Below are 22,402 nucleotides of genomic sequence, written 5' to 3'. Positions count from 1 at the left end.
CAAGTATTTTAGTATTTATATTATTTGTTATTAAAGGGACAAGACTTTTTAGGAGAGCAGTAGTTGAAAAATTAGGCATGAATGTTGCTTGTGAAAAGAAAACTCCTACTTTTCCCCAGGAATGCATTGTGGATGTCAGAGATAACTGACTGGGAGGATTCTTTGTTCTCTAGGCTCTTCATCCTGATTGTTTTTGCAATACATGAACTGTTGGGTTAGGAAAAAATATCAATATTTTCATTGTCTCCTCTGCTGAGGGCTCTGAACAGAGAGATTCTTAGCAAAGAGTTTTTTAGATTGAACCCTTTTTCAGAAGAAAAAAAAAAAAAATGTAGGAACTGCAGAGAACACAGCTCCAAGAAAATGGCCTGGGCTATAATGGAGGAGGCCTGGGTTTTCATCCCTTACCTGCTGCCATCTGTGTGGCCTTTGGCAGCCCACTCAGCCTTGCTTTTTACAATTTACAAGTGGTTGGATTACACTGATGGCTTTCTGACTGCTCTGAGGAACTCCAAGGGTCCTGAGGCTGTGTTCTAATCTGTAGCATTTGGACTTCTTTGTGAGATATTGTTTGAAAAGAGCTCCATCTCTTAACAAAAATAAAGAAATCAGAAAGCAACTGAAGTAGAATGACCTCACAGGTCCCATTCAGCCCTTAATAATCTGGGTTCCATTTCCTAGTGTAAACAAATAAGAAAAAGCAAGCCTTCAGTATTGAAATGTACAGCTGAGATAACCAAAACCAAAACAAACAAACCCATTGCCATCCAGTCAATTCTGACTCATAGCAACCCTACAGGACAGAGTAGAAATGCCCCATAGAATTTCCAAGGAGTGGCTGGTGGATTCCAATTGCTTACCTTTTGGTTAGCAGCCATAGCTGTACGCCATTGCACCACCAGGGCCTACAGTTGAGAGAGAGCAGTACCTATTGAATTTGACCTAGAATTTCCTAAATGACTTATCTCCCAGAATATAACACACACACACATACTCACAAAAACATGCAGAAGATTGCACTATTCAGCCATCACCATTAAGAATTTTAGAGCTGGAAAGGGACCTAAGAAATCTCTATTTTTACCTCTTCATTTGTAATTGAAGTAGCTGAGGCCCAGAGAGATAAAGTGGCTTGTCCAAGGTCACAAAGCTTAGCAGAGCCAGAACGGCAACCCAGTTCTCACTTTTTGATTGGAGTTTTTTCCTAAAAGTTGTGAAGAGTTGTGCTGAGATGTCTGCATTCTCTGACTTACGTTATTTTTAAGATGATGAGTAGAATTACAGGAATGCTATTTTCGTTGGGATAAAAATCTGTAATTTTGGTTTAATTGGCAAGCTGAGCTGACTGAACTAATTAGAGCAAATTAAAATAAACCAGTAATAATAGTGAATTTTTGTAAATAAAATTGAAATACACTTTTTAAAATTCATCTACTCAATCTATCTAATGAAGTTTAAATTATATTGCTGAAAGTTTTTATCTGAATTTTTTGGATTTTATTTTCAGATTGTTTTAGCAACAAATATTGCAGAGACGGGTATCACCATTCCAGATGTTGTATTCGTAATTGATACTGGAAGAACAAAAGAAAATAAGTAAGTTTCAGTTTTCTAAATCAAAGCATTTTTAACTTGAAAAGGGTTTGGAAACTACAATTCCTAGAAGAAATCAGGCTTACATAGGGAAAATCGCAAATATCATAATCCTGCCCAAAAGAAAAACCGTCAGAGAAACTATAAGAAACTTTAAAATGTGAGAGTTAAATGTCAGAATTTTGTCATGGGTTTTCCCAAAAGTAATGCCCATGTACTCCTATTTTTAGAGAAGAAATAGCTGAGAAAAAATTCAATAAAAGAACATAAATTGTTTAATAAAGGATTATTTGGGGGATTACAGAAAAAGAACATGAGTTTTAAAGTCAGATTTGAATTTAAATCTGCTCCGTATTCTTGAGCAAGTAATATAACCTCTCTAATCATCAGCTTCCTTGTATATAAATTGGGAAAATGAAAATTTCCTGATTGGAATTCCTTGCACAGTAATTGACACATAGTAGGTAACCTTACTTAATCTTCAACAAAAAGATTACTACTTTATAAGTGTTTTAATATTTATATCATAAATGCAATAGTGTATTGTAATCTCTATACAGTACCTCTAATATTAGGAAATTTTAGCAATATTTGGAAAAGAGTATGGCCATCCAATGGAAAATGAACCCTCAATTGTTTGAGTTAGACCTCTTGAAGAATGACCGGAATTAGGGGAATGGTATTTTTTTTTTTTTTAATAATTTTTATTAAGCTTCAAGTGAACATTTACCATTCCAATCAGTCTGTCACATGTAAGTTTACATACATCTTACTACCTTCTCCCACTTGCTCTCCCCCTATTGAGTCAGCCCTTTCAGTCTCTCGTTTCGTGCCCATTTTGCCGTCTTCCCTCTTTCTCTATCTTCCCATCCCCCCTCCAGTCAAGAGTTGCCAACACACTCTCCAGTGTCCACCTGATTTAATTAGCTCACTCTTCATCAACATCTCTCTCCCCCCCGCTGACCAGTCCTTTTCATGCCTGATGAGTTGTCTTCGGGGATGGTTCCTGTCCTGTGCCATCAGAAGTTCTGGGGAGCATTGTCTCTGGGATTCCTTTAGTCACAGTCATACCATTAAGTATGGTCTTTTTATGAGAATTTGGGGTCTGTATCCCATTGGTCTCCTGCTCCCTCAGGAGTTGTCTGTTGTGCTCCCTGACAGGGCAGACATCGATTGTGGCTGGGCACCAACTAGTTCTTCTGGTCTCAGGATAATGTAGGTCTCTGGTTCATGTGGCCCTTTCTGTCTCTTGGGTTCTTAGTTGTCGTGTGACCTTGGTGTTCTTCCTTTGCCTTTGCTCCAGGTGGGTTGAGACCAATTGATGTATCTTAGATGGCCGCTTGTTGGCATTTAGGAACCCCAGACGCCACATTTCAAAGTGGGATGCAGAATGTTTTCATAATAGAATTGTTTTGCCCATTGACTTAGAGGTCCCCTCAAACCATGGTATTTTTTGTTGGAATAAAAATCTTTAACTCTTTAGGGTTTAAATCTCATGAAAGATACATTGACTTGTTGTATTCACAGCAGCATTTCTCAAACTATTTCAAAGAACTCTTGTTGCATAGTAGGTATTCCACCAAAATCAAAAAGGTTGCATGGTCAGAGTAGTTTGGAAAATGGTAAGTTAAATGGATTTCTTTCTTGTAGAACTTTTCAGAGCTTTTAATTTGGTAGTACGAGATATAGTATGCAATGTTTGTATTTGAGTATGGAACATGGTTTGAGAAATGTTGGTCCACAATAATAATGTACTTTAGCCTATGTTCAGTATTTTTTGTGCCTCTTTTTTAAATTTCATTGTGGTAAAATATAGCAAAATGTTTGCATTTTAACCAATTTTAAGTGTATAATTCAGTCGTGTTAGTGACTTTCACCATATTGTGCTATCATCACCACTATCCACTTACAAAAGTTTTATATCACCCCAAAGAGAAACTCAGTACCCCTTCAGTAATAACTCTCATTCCCTCTTTACCCCAGCCCCTGGTACTCACTAATAAACTTTTGTCTCTGTGCATTTGTCTACTCTACAGATTTCATATACAGGTAGTCCCCAACTTATGACAGGGCTCTGTTCCTAAAACTCTGTCATAAGTCATTTGTGACAGTCAAATACAGGCAGTCCGCGGGTTACAAACGAGAGCCATTCCTGAATGTGTGTTTAAGAATTTGTAGGTACATCAGAACAGGTCCATACGGTTCTTATTTAGCCTTACTTTAGTGCAAGGAAGAGCCCTGGTGGTGCAGTGGTTAAAGCTCTCGGCTGATAACTGAAAGATCACTCCGAAAGAGAAAGACGTAGTAGTCTGCTTCTGTACAGATTTACAACCTTGGAAACCCTGTGGGGCAGTTCTCCACTATCCTGCAGAGTCGCTCTTAAGTCAGAGTTGACTCAGTGGCAATGGGTTTGGTTTCGGTTTTGAGGCAAGAGAAGTCTTGAGGACTATTCAGTGATGTAAAAGCTGCAAATGCGGCAGGTGAAGGTGATTGTGATGAAGTTGTTGTGAGGAGAGGTTGGTTGGTTCAACTGATTCAGAGTGAAGGCAAATTTAAATAATATTAATGGGCAAGTATGAGTTGTCCGTAAGTCAGACTTTATAACCTGGGGACTACCTGTACCTTTTTTTTTTCTTTTTGGTTTTCATTATTATGGCCTTTTATTATCAGTATCTTTATAAATCTGATCTTTGTCTTTGTAATGCTTCCAACATTACATATAAACTTAGATATATTTTAATACATACATACATAAAAGCTACATAAATTATAAAAATGTTCTCTGACAATGAAGAAGAATTGGACAATACTGGCATGTTGTCAGTTGTGGTAAATAACTCCACTTGTGGAAGATTCTGGATCATCCCCAGGACTAGGGGTGGCGTTTTTAGTCAGAAAATTAACGAGACTTGTTTATGGTCCTTTTCTTTTTTTCTTCATATATTTCATGGCAACACATCTCACTGCTTCCCAAACCTGCTTATCGACTTTAGCAAAGCGATCAGCATTTGGGTCCATGTTTTCAAACAACTGACACCCCTGATTTAGTTTACAAAACTAATCTATACGGCAGTGTTTTGAACAGTAAATCATAAAATTGCACATCTGCGAGTGAACACATGAGAATGATAACATCAGTAAATTATGTTCTGCAACATTGTATGTCGTACATATTACTAACCATAAGATGTACAAAAGAACAGATGGTCTTAAGTGTGGTTGATCGTAACTTGAACACGTCATAAGTCAAGGACTACCCACAATATAATGTGGGATCATACAATATTTTGTTCAGTTTAATTTTAAGAGTTAAGTATTTCCAGCTTTTTCAGGTTTCGATTTAAGTCATTTATCTACATATTCTCTCTTAAAACATTTCTTTAGGTTTCATGAAAGCAGTCAGATGAGTTCTTTGGTTGAGACATTTGTCAGTAAAGCTAGCGCTCTGCAGCGCCAGGGGAGAGCAGGACGGGTCAGAGATGGCTTCTGCTTCCGAATGTACACAAGAGAAAGGTAATTTGAAATTTAAGACACTCATAAATCAGACCGTGACATTTTTGATAATATGTAAATGAATAATTTCTTTTATAAGGATCAACACAAAGCTGGTTTCTGTGAGGCAGAGGTTATAGATGTCCCCAATATCTAACTTTTCCAAGCTGCTGTACCCACTCCATCTCTAACATCAACTACTCCTTCTCACCTTAGTACTCTTCCTCCTGTCTTTGGGTTCCCTAATTCACTGCAGCGTCTCACAGAACTCACAGAAGCATAAAAAGGAAATGGCTCACGCAGTTGTGGACGCTGGCAAGTCCCAAATTCTTGGGTCAGGCCCTCAGTCTCTGCCCAAAGGCACTCAGCTTTCTTGCTCTGTGGGCCAGGAAGCCTACTGTGCTGTCTCCTGTGAGTTTCTGCTGCAGGTCTCTCCTTTGGTGGTAGTGGGTTCTCCTCTCTGCTCTGGAATTGGCTCTCTCTGAACGCAAAACTGACCAGTCGCTTCAGTGGGGCCACAATTATCTTATTTGCACAGCCCTACCCAATCACCTGGGTGGGAGTCACAAGACCATGGCTAGAAAGGCCACACATAAAAGTAATTAATTACACTGCAACATGTGAAGTATTTAGTATTATTTTATATTATTTTTCAGATTTGAAGGCTTTATGGAGTATTCTGTCCCTGAAATCTTGCGTGTACCTTTGGAGGAATTATGTCTTCATATTATGGTAATCCTAAGGGAATTTTTTTTTTTTTTTTTTAAAGGGAACTTAGATGAAGTTTTTGTTCTTTACCCTCTTTTTAGGAAAAAAATAAGGACCTAAAATTATCTTATGTTGCTCTCTGCTGTGTCACTCTTTAATAAATGCCCCCTTACCTTTTCATAAGTAAACCCACTGTGCTTTGATTCTGCCAGACACTCACACTTTATAGATTAAAACAGCCTTATAACCTAGATCTCAACTTGGGGCGATTTTGCCCCCAGGAAACATTTGGCATTATCTGGAGACAGTTTTGGTTCTCAGAACTGGGGGTGGTAGTGGTTGTGCTACTGGCATCCAGCATGTAGAGGCTAGGATTACTCCTAAACACCCTACAAGACTCAGAACAGCCACCCACAACAAAGAATTATCCGGCCCAAATGTCAGTGCTGACTGAGAAACCCTGGCCTAGACCAAGGGCATCCTAGACTGAAAGATCTAAAATCTCCTTCGGTTCTTAGATTTTTTGACTCTCGCAATATCAAGAATGAAAAAAGAAATTAAAAATGGGGACTGGAAGATTTTATCCTCATACGCCCTGCCCCCGCCCCCCCCAACATACACACCCCAATTATAAGAAAAAGAATAGGATAGCCTTGCTCACACATTTACCTTCTTTGCTCAGAATTTTAATAAACTCAAATTTAGTTCCAATTTGAACACCTGTTTGTGGCAATGTCAATTCTTATTACATGCCAATTTGTCACTCTTTTTCAACCTGCAGAAATGCAGTCTTGGTTCTCCTGAAGATTTCCTCTCCAAAGCCTTAGATCCTCCTCAGCTTCAAGTGATCAGCAATGCGATGAATTTACTCAGAAAAATTGGAGCTTGTGAACTAAATGAACCTAAACTGACTCCATTAGGCCAACACCTTGCAGCTTTGCCTGTGAATGTCAAGATTGGGAAGATGCTTATTTTTGGTGCCATATTTGGCTGCCTTGAACCAGTGGTAAGTCAAATAAGGCTGCTGCTTTAGTTTAAATATCATTTGGACCTGGAAATTAATTTGGAAACAATGTTTAACTTTTAATTTCATATCTTTCTTTTAATCAAATGGAATGTCTGGACTGGCATTAAAATCCAGGAACCTGAATGCTTGAGAATTTTTTAATGTAGTACTTAAATTTTTATATTTACTATGCATGCAAATATATTCATCCATCTGGTTAAATGTACTGGAGATACTATTTGAGTGGGTTTTTCTTGTCTAGGGTTTGCTATCAAATATCCCACTTGAAATATATATTTAATTGAAAATGTAGTAGATGATTCTTCAGAAGCTTTGAACACCATAGATTCCCAAAAGTAGAAGCAAAAACTTTCCTCCCTTCTTTTTTCTGGGTTATCTCTCTAAACCAGCAACTACCAGCCAGCAGTTCTCTTCTCTCACACTATATCAGAATTAACAAATTCTGTTCACGTGTCGGAATCTCTGGGTACATAGGCCTGCTATGCCATTCCAGCTTTCCAACTTTATGAAGCCATGACCCTTTCTGGAATTGCAAATCAGGACTGTCAAAACAGAATGGAAAGAGTGTAACTTGCAATAGTCTCTTTTTTTCTAGTATTAGAAATACGTACTCAGCAGAATTGTGCCAGGTCCAAAAAATAAACCCTTGTGTAGGAGTAAATATTTTCTAAGAAATTTCCACCATGATAGTTGATCTGAAAAGCTGCAGCAACAACAAATGGGTTGTGATAGATACTAAGTTATTTTTGAGAGCATTGCAGGCAGTGGAAGTTCTAGGTGTCAAAATAACTGAGCTATTATTCTGGGGTTGCCTCTAACTCTATGACAGACTTCAAATCACTTATACATTCGGCAAAATTTTTTTTTTTAATCTCTGATTCTGGTGATACTTTTTCTGCTTACCTCAGAGAGATGGTATAAAAGTAAAGTCAGATAATATATTCAAGAAATCTCACAAAGCATAATTAAAAATAACCTACTTAAAATGAAGTTGGCTATTGTAGAACATGATAAATGTATTTTAAAAAGAAACATGCAACTGGTAGTGTGATTGTTTTATTATTTGCTTTCTTTTACAAATTAGCTTTGAAAATACACCTCTTTAATGATAAAGTATTTGCTTATTTGTTTGTAGGCAACGCTAGCTGCAGTCATGACAGAGAAGTCTCCTTTTACCACACCAATTGGTCGAAAAGATGAAGCAGATCTTGCCAAATCAGCTTTGGCTATGGCAGACTCAGACCACTTGACGATCTACAATGCCTACCTGGGGTAAGAGACAATCTGGGTGTTGTCAATAAGCCAATGACCTGAGATTATTTACTTTTTAAAAAGATTATCTTTGACTTTCATTAAATGCATACATCTAAGATTTATTTTTAGTTAATCCCTTGGTCAAGGTTTAATTAATTATTTTAGAGGTTCGTGTTTTTATAGTCCTTCCTAAAATTTAAAAACAGTGTACTTTGTATTGAGCATATGTTACCTCATATTAGAAGTAATTGAATAATTTACTGTTATAAACAAAAATATCTGCATTGCAGTTGAAATTTTTATATATGATTGATAGCCGTCTCTACAAGCAAGATCGCTCTTCTTTTTAAATGACTGTAATTTAATTAAACTTCTGAAAAAGAGATTTGGGGAAGAAAACATGTTGAGCTTTGGTCATTTTATTTATCTAGATGGAAGAAAGCCCGACAAGAAGGAGGCTATCGTTCTGAAATGGCATATTGCCGGAGGAACTTTCTTAATAGAACATCACTGTTAACCCTAGAGGTAAGTTTTAATACAGTTCTCTAATTCAGGGATATATGGTTGATTATTAGATTTATTTTGGAAAAAGGACTTCCTAGAATAGTGCCTGACACACAGTAAGGGTTTGATAAACATTTATTCAGTAAATGAATTTGTAATTTTTTGTTTTGCTGTTTCTCCTACCAGGTGACCTATATGTATTACACAGTGATTAAAAAATAATATTCAACAATAATAATGTGTTCAGGAAATGGTAAAAAGGAGACAACATGATTGCATAGAAATATCACTAGCTTGGGAATTACAATAGTTCTCTATTCAACAACTCAGCCTGGGTAGGTTAGTTAACCTCTTTAGACCTCAGTCCCTCATTATTAAAAGAAATAGCTGAATAATTTTTCCTCAGCTTTGAAACTGTTACTGTTATTTTTTTAATTATGGTAAATCTCAAACACATAAAAGTAGAGTATAGCATAGTGAACCCCTATGTACCCATTACCTACTTTCATAATTGGCATTAGCCAATCTTATTTTTATTGCCCTTATTCCACTCTCTGCCCTCTACATTATTTTGAAGCAAATAATCATTATGTGCTTCAGGTATCAGATCATTATGTATCTCTAAAATATAGGACTTTTTTTTCTTTTAAACATTACCTTACCTGTTGTCACCGAGCTGGTCCTGACTCATAGGAACCCTATAGGACAGAGTAGAACTGCCCCACAGGGTTTCCAAGGCTGTAAGCTTTAATCTTTACGGAAGCAAACCCCCACATCTTAATCCCAAGGAGCCGCTAGTAGGTTTTAACTGCCAACCTTCTGGTTAGCAGCCAAGCACTTTAACCACTGTGCCACCTTATCACACCTAAAAAGAGGTAACAATTTCATAATGTCATCAAATATACAGTCAGTGTTCAAATGTTCCTGATTGTCTCATAAATGTGTCCTTACAGCTAGTCTGTTCAAACCAGGATCCCAGACAAGGTCTGGACATTGAATTTGATTGATGTGCTTCTTAAGTGTCTTTTATAGTTACCCCTCTCATTTTTTTCCCACTTGCTATTTATTTTTTGAAGAAACCAAGGAAATTGTCCTGTAGTTGCTGTATTCTAGGTATAGCTGAGGAGTCCCTGGGTGGCACAAATGGTTAAGCACTGGACTACTAACCAAAAAGTTGGCTGTTCAAAGCCAGCCAGAGGTTCCTCGGAAGGAAGCCCCAGTGATCTGATTCTGAAAGACCACAATCTTGAAGACCCTGTGGAGTGCAGTTCTACTCTGCACACATGGGTCACCGTGAATTGGAATCAGCTTGAAGGCAACTAATGACGACAACGGATATGGCTGATTGTTTTTCAAGTTGTCTCCCTCTTTGTAATATTAAGATTCATCAGTGGGATCAGATATTGTCAACCAGAGTCATCCATTATAAAATTCCCCATCAGAATTTTAGCAGCCATTGATAACACCCATATCCATTGTTTCATTAGGGGTTGGAAAATGGTGATATTCTGTTTATTAGTTAGTATTCTTTTGTAAAGAAGAATATCAACATTTGATTGCCCTGAGTTTATTCAAGAAAACTAGGATAAATGCTTGATTCTTTCCTTTTACTTAGCAGTTTTCAGAATGAGTTGGTTCCCTAGATATATCCACAGGTTATCAGTGAATGTTTATTAAAATCATTATGAACTCATTAGCTTAAAAATATTTGATGTGTTCTAATCTACTGTGGATATTAATTTTTTGATACTCAAATTGTCCCGTCTCTGGCCAGTGGAAGTTCTATCACGTTGACTCCTGAATCCTTTTCATGTAACCCCTGCAGTCTTTGATAGATAGCTTCTGGCCTTTGGTATGACAAGGTGTTCAGGCCTACCTTCTGTATCTTATGCCCCAGACTTGGGATAAACCATCGTTCCAAAGGGACCCAGCGTTTTTCATATTTTCCTACCTACTAGCCAGCTACTTAGTTGTGCTGTGTGATGACCTAGTTAAAAAAAAAGGCACCCAGGACATCCTACTTTGTGCCTGACTGGCCAAATTTATAAATCTGTGGTTAGGAAGGGAAATCTGATGGCTTTCCCCATTACCCAGGTTTTGACTACAGTTTAGGACCAGAATCATTTCTAGGAAGAGAGAGAGTAGAAGTGTAGTTAAAATGTAAAGACAAGTGCTTGTGCAACGCAGGACTCTTCCACATCCATTATCCTTTTGTTCCTGGTGCACAGCATGTTTTTCAGTATTTATTTAAAGGGGAATGGTATTTAGTACATACAGACATGCTAGTCACACAGTAAACATTGTATCTTCCACATGATTTCTATAGTCTATACTCATATTTGAAAAGGTTAAAAAAAGATTTTTTTCCCCGTATAATTTGACCTATTACTTTTTTGTAACTTAAAAATAACCACTGGGATGACAGCAGGGACGTCTCTAAGTGGAATGAACTTTGTCCCCTTCTCAAAACAGATAGAGGACTAAATTAAACAAATAGCCACCACTGGGTCAATTGAAAGGAGCCCTGGTGGCACTGTGGTTAAAGTGCTCAGCTGCTAACCAAAAGGTTGGCGGTTTGAACCCACCACCCGCTTTGCAGGAGAAAGATGTGGCAGTCTGCTTCTGTAAAGATTACAGCTTTGGAAACCCTATGTGGCAGTTCTACTCTGTACTGTAGGGTCACTCTGAGCTGAAATCGACTTGACAGCATTGGGTTTTTTGTTTTGTTTTTAATTTTTATTGTGCTTTAAGTGAAAGTTTACAAATCAAGTCAGTCTCTTATACAAAACCTTATATACACCTTGCTATATACTCGTAGGTGCTCTCCCCCCTAATGAGACAGCACACTCCTTCTCTCCACCCTGTATTTCTGGGTCCATTCAGCTAGCTTCTGTCCCACTCGGCCTTCACATCTCCCCTGCAGACCAGAGCTGCACACATAGTCTCATGTGTCTACTTGATCTAAGAATCTCACTCCTCACCAATATCATTTTCTGTCTTATAGTCCAGTCCAATCTGCATCTTCTGAAGAGTTGGCATTGGGAATGGTTCCTGTTTTGGGCTAACAGAAGGTCTGGGGACCATGACCTCTGGGGACATTCTAGTCTCAGACCATTAAGTCTGGTCTTTTTATGAGAATTTGAGGTCTGCATCCCACTGCTCTCCTGCTCCCTCAGGGGTTCTCTGTTGTGTTCCCTGTCATGGCAGTCATCAGTTGTAGCTAGGCACGATCTAGTTCTTCTGGTCTCAGGCTGAGGTAGTCTCTGATTTATGTGGCCCATTCTGACTTTTGGGCTCATACCTACCTTTATGTCTTTGGTGTTCTTCATTCTCCTTTGCTCCATGTGGGTTGAGGCCAATTGATGCATCTTAGATGGCCACTTGCTAGCGTTTAAGACCCCAGGCGCCACTCTCCAAAATGGGATGCTGAATGTCTTCTTAATAGATTTTATTATGCCAATTGACCTAGATGTCCCCTGAAAGCATGGTCCCCAAACCCCCGCCCCTACTATGCTGGCCTTTGAAGCGTTGGGTTTATTCAGGAAACTGCTTTTGGTTTAGTCCGAAAGCTTTGGGTTTGAGGGTCAGTTTCTGGGATTCAAGATGTGGAAAGCTAATTCAACACTTCCTTAACACTTCTAATTCTTCCCAACCTCCAAATTGCCTCCCACCCCTTTCCTTTTGTGAGCCTTTTTATCACCTCCCCTGGACTGCAAGGTTTTAGATCTCCTCACCAACCCCTGGTGTTACAGTAGCTGCCTGTTTGGTTTTTCCTCCCCTGAAATCAAAGTCCCTTAAGCCCCAAACCTAAAACCTACAGGATATCCTAAATGTAAATACCACCTTTTAATCACTTGTATCCTGTTTACTTTGAAAAATGCACATCCTTCCTGTAGTATTTTAGCTGATTGGCACTACTAAAGATTAGAAAGAGATTTTGGGCTACAATTTTAGATTTAAATGAAGCTGCCACTAATAAACTTTATCTCACCTTATTAGAAAATTAAGGTGAGACTCCCAGAAATAAGAAGGTAGTTTTGACTACCTTCTTCCTCAATGCTGTTCTCTCTGTGACCATCCTAATTTGAGCAAAAATGTCAAGAAAGGAGAGCTACTACTGAAGTAGATACAGTGAGTGAAAACATGTTTGGGCACATTTTTATTGCTGTCATATCTTAGACATTCTTAGGTTTTATAACATCCAAAGTCTTGGGGCAGGAGCAGGGGCAGCCTGACTGTTTAGTCCTCAACTTTCCAGTGTCTTTTTGTTTTCCTCCCTGATCTAATTTGAGCTATAATTAATTAAATAATAATTTGGCACACTGTCGATTTTTATAGGGAACAGTAGTACAAATTACAAGCTTATCTGGCATTTTCTCTATTTTATTTAACTCTGATCTTGTCTCTTGATACACCAATCTAGGATGTAAAACAGGAGTTAATAAAGTTGGTCAGGGCAGCAGGATTTTCATCATCCACAACTTCTAACAGCTGGGAAGGAAACAGAGCTTCACAGACCCTCTCCTTTCAAGAAATCGCCCTTCTTAAAGCTGTTCTGGCCGCTGGACTGTACGATAATGTGGGGAAGATACTCTACACAAAATCGGTAGATGTTACAGAAAAATTGGCTTGCATGGTGGAGACAGCTCAGGGCAAAGCACAAGTGCACCCTTCCTCTGTGAATCGAGAGTTGCAAACTTACGGCTGGCTCTTACACCAGGAGAAGGTGAAGTGCTCGCTTTTCTTTTTCGTCAGCTCATTCCTAAGTTCCAATAAGCAGAGCGTATTTTAGAAGTTATTCACAACTCAAGTCAGCATGCCCTAACATGTATTTTATTTGTTTCTCAAATTGAGCTATTTGTTTGTGCTCATCTTTTAAATCAAGATGTACATGGTTTCTCAAACAACCAAAAAATTGCTTATTTCTCTTTCACTTAATGAAAGAAAAAAATGTAAGATTGTAACAAATAGATGTTATTTAAAAATATATAATTCCTAAGTGTTTCACTAGAAGGTGCTATTGCATGTGCCATTCCCAAATAAGGGGAAGACTGGGTGGTCTAGTTGGACTATGTGTGACTTGGCAACAACTTGAGTCACAAGATCACCTCAGATAATAGCAAATGAAGCAGTGAACCTTTTGAATCATAGCTGCATTGCCACGCCATTTTCTTACTTTTTAATTTATGGTAAAGGGTAAGGTGGCATTTTCTCTTCTGTCATAGTTATCTTGTAGTCACTGGGTTTTTTTAAGGCAGTGTGAGAAGAAAGAAGGCAGTGGTGTGCCAATGGGAGAATTCTTGCCTTCCATGCACAGACCCTATTCAGTTCCCAGCCAGTGCACCCTAAGTGCAGCCACCACTTATCTGTCAGTGGAGGCTAGCGTTTTGCTATGACACTGAGCAGGTTTTAATGGAGCTTCAAGACTAAGACAGACTGGGAAGAAAGGCCTAGCCGTTAGCCAGTGACAATGTTACAGATCACAACAGTCCAGTCCTATTGTGAATGGGGTCGCCGTGAGTTGGGGCGACTTGATGGAAGCTGACAGTAACATCACGAGAATGGAGCATGTCAAATTGAAACATATTTCTTCTCCCTTTATTAAAATAGTGTTTCCGTTATGTTTATTACCTTTAAAGCAACAAGGATCCATAATTTCAAGCACTGGCTTGAATAGCTCCCAGCATATCACTGAATTTAAATGTAAAATACGAGAAATTACTGAATGATTATATTTGTGGCCGTAGTTGAACACTGGTCTAAAAGCAAACGTGGGGAAGATAATCCACACAGATCAGTAGATGTTACAGACAAATTGGCTTGCATAGTGGAGACACTTTGAATATTAATGTTTGAAATGACTTTTAATAGTATAAATGCACAGATGGTAGTGGTGATTATAAAATTGGCCAACTGTGCATATAAGAGAATATAAACACGTAGCTTTACAGAAACTTATGCCTTAAAATATATAGTCACAAATTATTTTAAAATTCTTACGTGAAATAGATAAATGTATTTTTTTAATAATTTTAGGCTGTGAAATTGGTTTTTTCACCCCTTTTTTCCTATGCAGGTAAGGTATGCCAGAGTGTATTTGCGGGAAACTACCCTAATCACCCCTTTTCCAGTTTTACTTTTTGGTGGTGACATAGAAGTTCAGCACCGGGAGCGTCTTCTTTCTGTTGATGGCTGGATCTATTTTCAGGTACACAGTACAACTGATTTTCATTACATAAAAATGTTCTACTTCCAATACCATTGAAGTAAATTTTTTAAAATTCTAGTGGAGTTCGCATAATTTCTTCCTATAGTTTGAATTAAAGTAGAACACCTCCTTATTTTTTATTGGTTTATAGTTTAATATCTGTTAAATTTGGAAATCAAATGATAGTTATTACAAACTTTATTTATTATCAATAACAATTATAACTTGCCATTGGTTGTGTATTTTGGTTGGTTATTTCACATGAATTATCAAATTTAATATCTTAACAGCCTTGTTGGGTAATTGCTATAGTTTATAAGGCACGTAAGCTCAGTGAGAAGTTAAATAACTTCCCTTGATTATATGGATTGTTATTGGTTGACCAAGATTCAAACCTTGTACTGTCTAATCCCCAAACTCATGCACTTGCCACTTTGTTCTACCGTCTACACAGTATATAACCACCAGTTGTACTGTCTATAAGATATTATGCTGATCTAATTTACAAATAAGATTTGCAGATAGAAAGATTAATTACTGTGCCTACATACTGGGGTCATTACGTGGCTGAGTGTGCTGCATGTATTCCTGAGTATAATGCAGCTCTTTGACCTTTGCAGGAGAGGAAGGAATAATATTGCTGTATTCCTATTTTCAAATCAGAAGAAATTGTGGTATAGTAAACATTCCAAACCCATTGCCATCAAGTCGATTCTGACTCATGGTGTTGCATAAAAAAAGAAACCAGAGTTCCTGCATGAAATAACCAGGCCTTCAACCCTGTTTGGTCTGGTTCAAACCCCTGCTGAGAATTTGCATTTCTAACAAGTTCACAGGCAATGCTAATGTTGCTGATTGGGGACCAATTTTGAGAATCACTGAAAGAGCACTGGTTCTCAAAATTTATTATACATAAAAATGACCTGGGACCAGACTTACTGGCCTGAAAGAGACTGGAGAAACCCTGAGAGTATGGCCTCTAGACACCCTTTTAGCTCAGTAATGAAGTCACTCCTGAGGTTCACCCTTCATCCAAAGATTGTTGTTAGGTGCTGTAGAGTCGATTCCGACTCATAGTGACCCTATGCACAACAGAATGAAACGCTGCCCAGTCCTGCCCCATCCTCACAATTGTTGCTATGCTTGAGTCCACTGTTACAGCCACTATGTTAATCCATCTCGTTGAGGGTCTCCCTCTTTTTCTCTGACCCTCTACCAAGCATGATGTCCTTCTCCAGGGACTGATCCCTCCTGATAACACGTCCAAAGTATGTGAGATGTAGTCTCGCCATCCTTGCTCCTAAGGAGCATTCTGGTTGTACTTCTTCCAAGACAGATTTGTTCATTCTTTTGGCAGTATTCTTCGCCCACACCATAATTCAGAGGTGTCAGTTCCTCTTCAGTCTTCCTTATTCATTGTCCAGCTTTCACATGCACACGAGGCAATTGAAAACACCATGGCTTGAGTCAGACACACCTTAGTCCTCAGGGTGACATCTTTGCTTTTCAACATTTTAAAGAGGTCTCTTACAGCCGATATGCCCAATGCAATGTGTCTTTTGATTTCTTGACTGCTGCTTCCGTGGGTGTGCTGCTTCTGTGGTTGTTGATTGTGGATCCAGGTAAAATGAAATCCTTGGCAACCTCAATCTTTTCTCATGATGTTGCTTATTGGTCCAGTTGTGAGGATTTTTGTTTATGTTGAGGTGTAGTCCATACTGAAGGCTGTGGTCTTTGATCTTCATCAGTAAGTGCTTCAAGTCCTCTTAGCTTTCAGCAAAAAAGGTTGTGTCATCTGCATAACTCAGGTTGTTAATTAGACTTCCTCCAGTCTTCTTCATATGGCCTCGCTTCTCAGATTATTTGCTCAGCATACAGATTGAATAAGTATGGTGAAAGGATATGACCCTGACTCCCACCTTTCCTGACTTTAAACCATGCAGTATCCCCTTGTTCTGTTTGAACGACTGCTTCTTGATCCATGTACAGGTTCCTCATGAGCACAGTTAAGTGTTCCTGGAATTCCCATTCTCTGCAATGTTATCTATAATTTGTTATGATCCACACAGTCGAATGGCTTAGCATACTCAATAAAACACAGGTAAACATCTTTCTGGTAATCTCTGCTTTCAGCCAGGATCCATCTGACATCAGCAATGATATCCCTGGTTCTACATCTTCTTCTAAATCCGGCTTGAATTTCTGGCAGCTCCCTGTTGATACACTCCTGCAGCCACTTTTGAATGATCTTCAGCAAAATTTTGCTTGCACGTGATAGTAATGATATTGTTCGATAATCTCTGCATTCGATTGGATCACCTTTCTTAGCAATAGGCATAAATATAGATCTCTTCTAGTCGGTTGGCCAGGTGGCTGTGCTTCAGTATAAGTCTTGAAATACTCTTTTTGAGGAAGAATGCTGTGCCATTTCTCCTCAACTTGTCATTCCCAGCATAGTAGACCATATGATTGTCCAATTCCAAACAGCTAATACCAGTCCATTTTAGCTCACTAATGCCTAGGATATTGATCTTTATGTGTTTCATTTCATTTTTGACAACTTTCCAATTTCCCAAGATTCATACTAAGTACATTCCACATTCCAATTATTAATGGATATTTGCAACAGTTTATTCTCATTTTGAGTCACCGCATTAGCAAATGAAGGTCTCAAAAGCGATATTCCATCCACATCATTAAGGTCTACTCTACTTTGAGAAGGTAGCACTTCCCTAGTCGTATTTTGAGCGCCTTTCAACCTGAGGGGCTCATCTTCTGGCTCTGTATCAGACAGTATTCCACTGCTATTCATAAGGTTTTTCACTCACCAGTCTTTTTCAGAAGTAGACCGTTAGGTCCTTCTTACTAGTCAGTCTTAGGCTGGAAGCTCAACTGAAACCTGTCCACCACAGGTGACCTTGCTGGTATTTGAAATACAGGTGTCATAGCTTCCAACATCACAGCAACACACAAGCCACCACAGTAGGACAAACTTGCAGACAAGTGGTGGCTGCAAAGATTGTGGTAAGCATTCCTGTGGGGCAGTTCTACTCTTCTACTCTGTTCTGTAGGGTTGCTGTGAGTCAGAATTGACAGCAATGGGTAAGAAGTATGCTAAAACTGGATTGTGGTAATGGTTACACAACTCTATAAATGTACTAAAAATCACTGAATTGTACACTTAATGAGTTAATATTATGGTTTTTAAATTATACCTCAATAAAACTTTAAAAAAGAAAAAATCCCTCCCAGAAAATATAGCCATGATGCCTACAGAGTTCATATAAGAGAACAGTAGTTGGTTTATTTTGGGAAGAGATACCAAATTTATGGGTACTTTATAAAGAAATTGAGGTTTGCATAGCTTAACTACTGGAAGTCATTTGCTTTTATTTTCCCCCATCATATTTTATATTAAAATCAAGATGTGCTAAGGCAGATTGTAAAGTATATATGCTTACCTTGGTTTATTTCACCACACTGACACTCTCCTGGATTAACTTTGTCTAATTTGTCATCTTCTCTCAACAGGCCCCTGTAAAGATAGCCGTTATTTTCAAGCAACTGAGAGTTCTTATTGATTCTGTTTTAAGAAAAAAGCTTGAAAATCCTAAGATGTCCCTTGAAAGTAAGTGTTTGATTATAATGTAGATAGAAGACAGTATACATGTGTGTGTACATATATACATAGATATACACACAGACACACATAGATATGTAAATATGTCAGAAAACTTTGTAAGAGAACAGTCTGAAAAACAGATACTAGAAATTGTGGGGGTTTCTGTTTGTTTGTTTGTTTTTAACATGGGAGTACACTGTAGCACATTTAAAAAAAAAAAAAAACGTGTTGCCATTGAGTCGATTCCAACTCGTAGTGACCCTATAGGACAGAATAGAACTGCCCCATAGGGTTTCCAAGGAGCAGCTGGTGGATTTGAACTGTCAGCCTTTTGGTTAACAGCTGAGCTCTTAACCACAGTGCCACCAGGGGTTTTAAATTCCATATGATTAAAAATTGTATCAATAAAATCTATTTTATGCTGAATTCCATCAAACTCATAGACAGTTATTGATTATTTACAACCTAATTATCTACTTCAGATTCTTTTAGTTTCCTCCTTCCTCTTCTAAGCTTCATTTCTAAACTTCTGGCCATTCCACTAAAAAAAGATGGTAAAACTGAACATTGTGAACTTGGCTACTTATTCACATCCTAGTAAACTGGTAATACGGTTTTTATAAAAAACGAGAATGAGAGACTTTCCATGAGATTCATCCCAGTGTGTCTTCTCTACTATTTTCACAAAGGCAGAGCTATTAGTCAGTGTAAAATACAAACATTATCCTTCAACAGAGGTCTGCAGTGGACATCTAAGTTTCCAGTTAGCCTGATGCAATGTTTCCCAAATTTGTCAAATCATCATAGTCATCCTGATGGCAGTAAAAAATACAAGTTCCAAAAACTTACCCCAGGCACACTGAATCTCCCCTGTGGGCGAGGCCCATGACTGTATTATTATTTTTTAATATCTTTTAAATTTATAACAGTAACGCTTTCCCCCTACCATCACTACCCTCTTCTTTTAAATGAATTATTTTTAATAAACTCGGTCGTTTTTCTGGTAGAATTTAGAATTTTTCACATTTAAGATTTGGTTGATTGCATCCTCATGCTTCGATTTAACTTGTTTATTCTCTGCATTTTCTGCAGACTGGTAGTTACATGTAGAGGCTTGATTAGAATAAGGTTTTCAGGAAAATAGTATTTCCCAGAGGGTGCTGTATTCTTACCGTTGCATCACTCTAGGAAGCACTAAGTTTGGTGTTCTTGCTTTTAATGATGTTAAGAATTACTAGTGGCTTCGGGTGTTGTGGGATTGTTTTTAACAAATGTTCCCAGTTAATTCTGATAATGAGACAAGTTGGGGAGCTACGGATCTAGCGCTGCTCCCCTGAAGCCTCATCCTGTGTTCATTTGTGTGACTGAGTGTGAGTGCATAAGCATTAATAAACTGTTGATTTTCCTGTACTGCTGGAAACCTGCATCAGGTCTTGACATATTAAGAAATCAGGGCTCTTTGTTTAAGGAGCTTTGTGAATTACAACTCAGCTTACTCCAACCTCAGAAAGAATTACGTTATATAAAAGGACTTAAAGTTTAAATCAACTTTAAAATTAAGCAAAATGAGTTTTAAAATGATGTCATTGTTTCCCTTTGCCATGAAAGAGAAGCAGAACTTACCCCTAGATGTAACATGCACTTTTGACTTGGGAGGGAGAAGATGAAGTACATTAGTGTCCTTTTTTCTAGACCTTACAGTAAGAAAAAATTGTGTTATAATGCCAAGCTTTTGAATAAGAAGCAACTGGAGTTGCTCTTGTGCTTTCTTTAACTTTTTACTCTTCCTCAAATTGAAAAATCATGGTTCTTTCTAGACCTGCCATTGTTCCCCTTCCAGGAAGTGATCTCTATTTTCCTTTTTTTTAATGCCACTGTAGCCCCCAAGAACCTGAATGTCAGGACACAGGCCCAGTTATCAGAATGCTCAATAAGATGTCTAATAAATGTAGAATTTCAGTCTGACAGCCCTGATAATTATAACTACCTGAGAGCTGGTTATGAAGTTCTTAGGAGTCACAATTTTAGAAGCGGCTGTTAACAAATAAGGCAGCTGTCCATTGTTCTTTGTCAGGTCAATTGGTATTTGATTCCTTTGTGTGTCGAAAAGTCTGTCACTTATCCATTCACACCTCTCCAAAAGCACTTCCCTGTCAGAAATTTGTTTCCCTTGAACTAAACATCAACATACTCTGAAGAACACAGAAGAGTGGTTAGAGTCTTTAGTATATTTGAGTCAGGTGAAAAAGTTGGGAAATTTCTTGTCTTAAAGGAATTTTAAAGAAATTATTCCTTGTAAAGGGGTACGGTTTATGTCGTATCATCCCTTCACACCTTAGCCTATACATATTCAAAATGTTAACTTTAGTCAAAGTGGATATAACTATAACAATGATTAAAATTAAAATAGTTGTAGGGCAACAAACTACCTTATAGCATCTCTAGTTTCATAGTGAATATTGCTGGTGTTAATTTTGTATTGTAATTTATGAGGCTCTTTTAATGAAGTATACCTGTTATTTAGCCAGTGTTGAATTTATTTATGGTTTTCTTTTTCTTCCACTCAGATGACAAGATTCTGCAGATCATTACAGAATTGATAAAAACAGAGAATAATAATTGACATTGAAACTCAAGGTCAGCTGTTTTAAAATTCAACATGAAGATACAGTCATGAAATTATATGGACCATCCCATTAAGTATCTCAGTACTTACAGTGTTGGTACTAGCCACAACTTAAACGTGGCAGAAAAAAGCACATACTTTAAACATGGGTAATTTTCTAGCTCCTTTTTAATGATGATGATTCTCAATGTATTTGCCACTACATTTACAATAAATTCTTTGGTAATCATCTATGTTTTGTCTGTCATTATGCGCCTTAACAGCAAGGATTGTGTCTAAAGTATCTGCAGTTTAGTGTTGTGATTCCCTGTGTTCCTCATCCTTTATTAGTCCTTGAAGTCTTAAGAATTTAGATCTTCTTGAGCCAGAAGAGAAAATGAGCTCCAAAACCAGTTATAACTTAGATTTCCAGGAAATGAACAACTTCAGCAATTAGTTGTTTAATACTCAAAATCAGAACTTAAAAAAAAAAAAAAACATTGCCATTGAGTCAATTCCAACTCATAGTGACTCTGTAGGACAGAGTAGAACTGCCCCATAGGGTTTCCACGGAGTGGCTAGTGGATTCAAACTGCCAGCCTTTTGGTTAGCAGCCAAACACTTAACCACTGTGCCACGAGGGCTCCAAACTTAAATAAGTACACACTATTAATAGATGCTGTCCATCTTAGTAACATTTACTAAGCAAAAAGATGTAGTGGTACCCGCAAGCCCATTTTGTATCTACAACTGAATTGATAAGTTGGTAAGTTTGAGATTATGAAAAAACTAACAACGCACAAACAGCAGAAGAGAAACTAGATAACTGGGAGCACCTAAAAATCAAACACCCTCATCAGAAGGCTTCACCAAGAGAGTAAAAAGAGAACCTACAGACTGGGAAAAAATTTTTGGCTACAACATATCCAATAAGGGTCTAATCTCTGAAATCTACAGGATACTGCAATACCTCAACAACAAAAAGACAACCCAGTTAAAAAATGGGCAAAGGATATGAACAGACACTTCACCAAAGAAGACATTCAGGTAGCTAACAGATACATGAGGAAATGCTCACTATCATTAGCCATTAGAGAAATGCAAATCAAAACTACAGTGAGATACCATCTCACCCCAACAAGGATGGCACTAATCCAAAAAACACAAATGTTGGAGAGGTTGTGGAGAGACTGGAACACTTATGCACCGCTGGTGGGAATTTAAAATGTACAACCACTTTGGAAATCGATTCGGTGCTTTCTTAAAAAACTAGAAATTTCCATATGACCCAGGAATCCCACCCCTTGGAATATATCCTAGAGAAATAAGAGCTACACACAGATATATGCACACCCATGTTCACTGCAGCACTGTTCACAGTAGCAGAAA

The 22,402-nt window shown here is 38.0% G+C and overlaps 1 protein-coding gene and 1 long non-coding RNA gene across 2 annotated transcripts in view; one reads left to right on the top strand and one right to left on the bottom strand.

Annotated features, from left to right (window-relative positions):
- The window catches only part of DHX29 (DExH-box helicase 29), a 56,609-nt gene extending 35,353 nt beyond the window's left edge, over positions 1 to 21,256 (top strand). The window contains exons 18-27 of the mRNA XM_049863760.1: positions 1,508 to 1,596; positions 4,978 to 5,106; positions 5,742 to 5,817; positions 6,575 to 6,799; positions 7,956 to 8,092; positions 8,506 to 8,599; positions 13,002 to 13,304; positions 14,655 to 14,786; positions 18,318 to 18,414; positions 20,976 to 21,256. Coding sequence (XP_049719717.1) covers positions 1,508 to 1,596; positions 4,978 to 5,106; positions 5,742 to 5,817; positions 6,575 to 6,799; positions 7,956 to 8,092; positions 8,506 to 8,599; positions 13,002 to 13,304; positions 14,655 to 14,786; positions 18,318 to 18,414; positions 20,976 to 21,031 — 1,338 coding nt within the window. The 3' untranslated portion in view covers positions 21,032 to 21,256. The remainder of the gene's footprint in view (positions 1 to 1,507; positions 1,597 to 4,977; positions 5,107 to 5,741; positions 5,818 to 6,574; positions 6,800 to 7,955; positions 8,093 to 8,505; positions 8,600 to 13,001; positions 13,305 to 14,654; positions 14,787 to 18,317; positions 18,415 to 20,975) is intronic.
- Positions 314 to 18,321, bottom strand: LOC126064693 (uncharacterized). Its single transcript, XR_007514600.1, has 2 exons — positions 18,248 to 18,321; positions 314 to 1,204 (listed from the first exon to the last, which is right to left on the bottom strand). It is a non-coding gene; the product is annotated as an uncharacterized LOC126064693 (long non-coding RNA).
- Positions 21,257 to 22,402: the final 1,146 nt, after the last annotated feature.

Source organism: Elephas maximus, chromosome 2, assembly GCF_024166365.1.
Source record: "Elephas maximus indicus isolate mEleMax1 chromosome 2, mEleMax1 primary haplotype, whole genome shotgun sequence".
In the NCBI taxonomy this organism is placed as follows: Eukaryota; Metazoa; Chordata; class Mammalia; order Proboscidea; family Elephantidae; genus Elephas; species Elephas maximus.
Note: the sequence above shows the minus strand (reverse complement) of the source record. Positions and strands in the feature narration are given on the sequence as shown.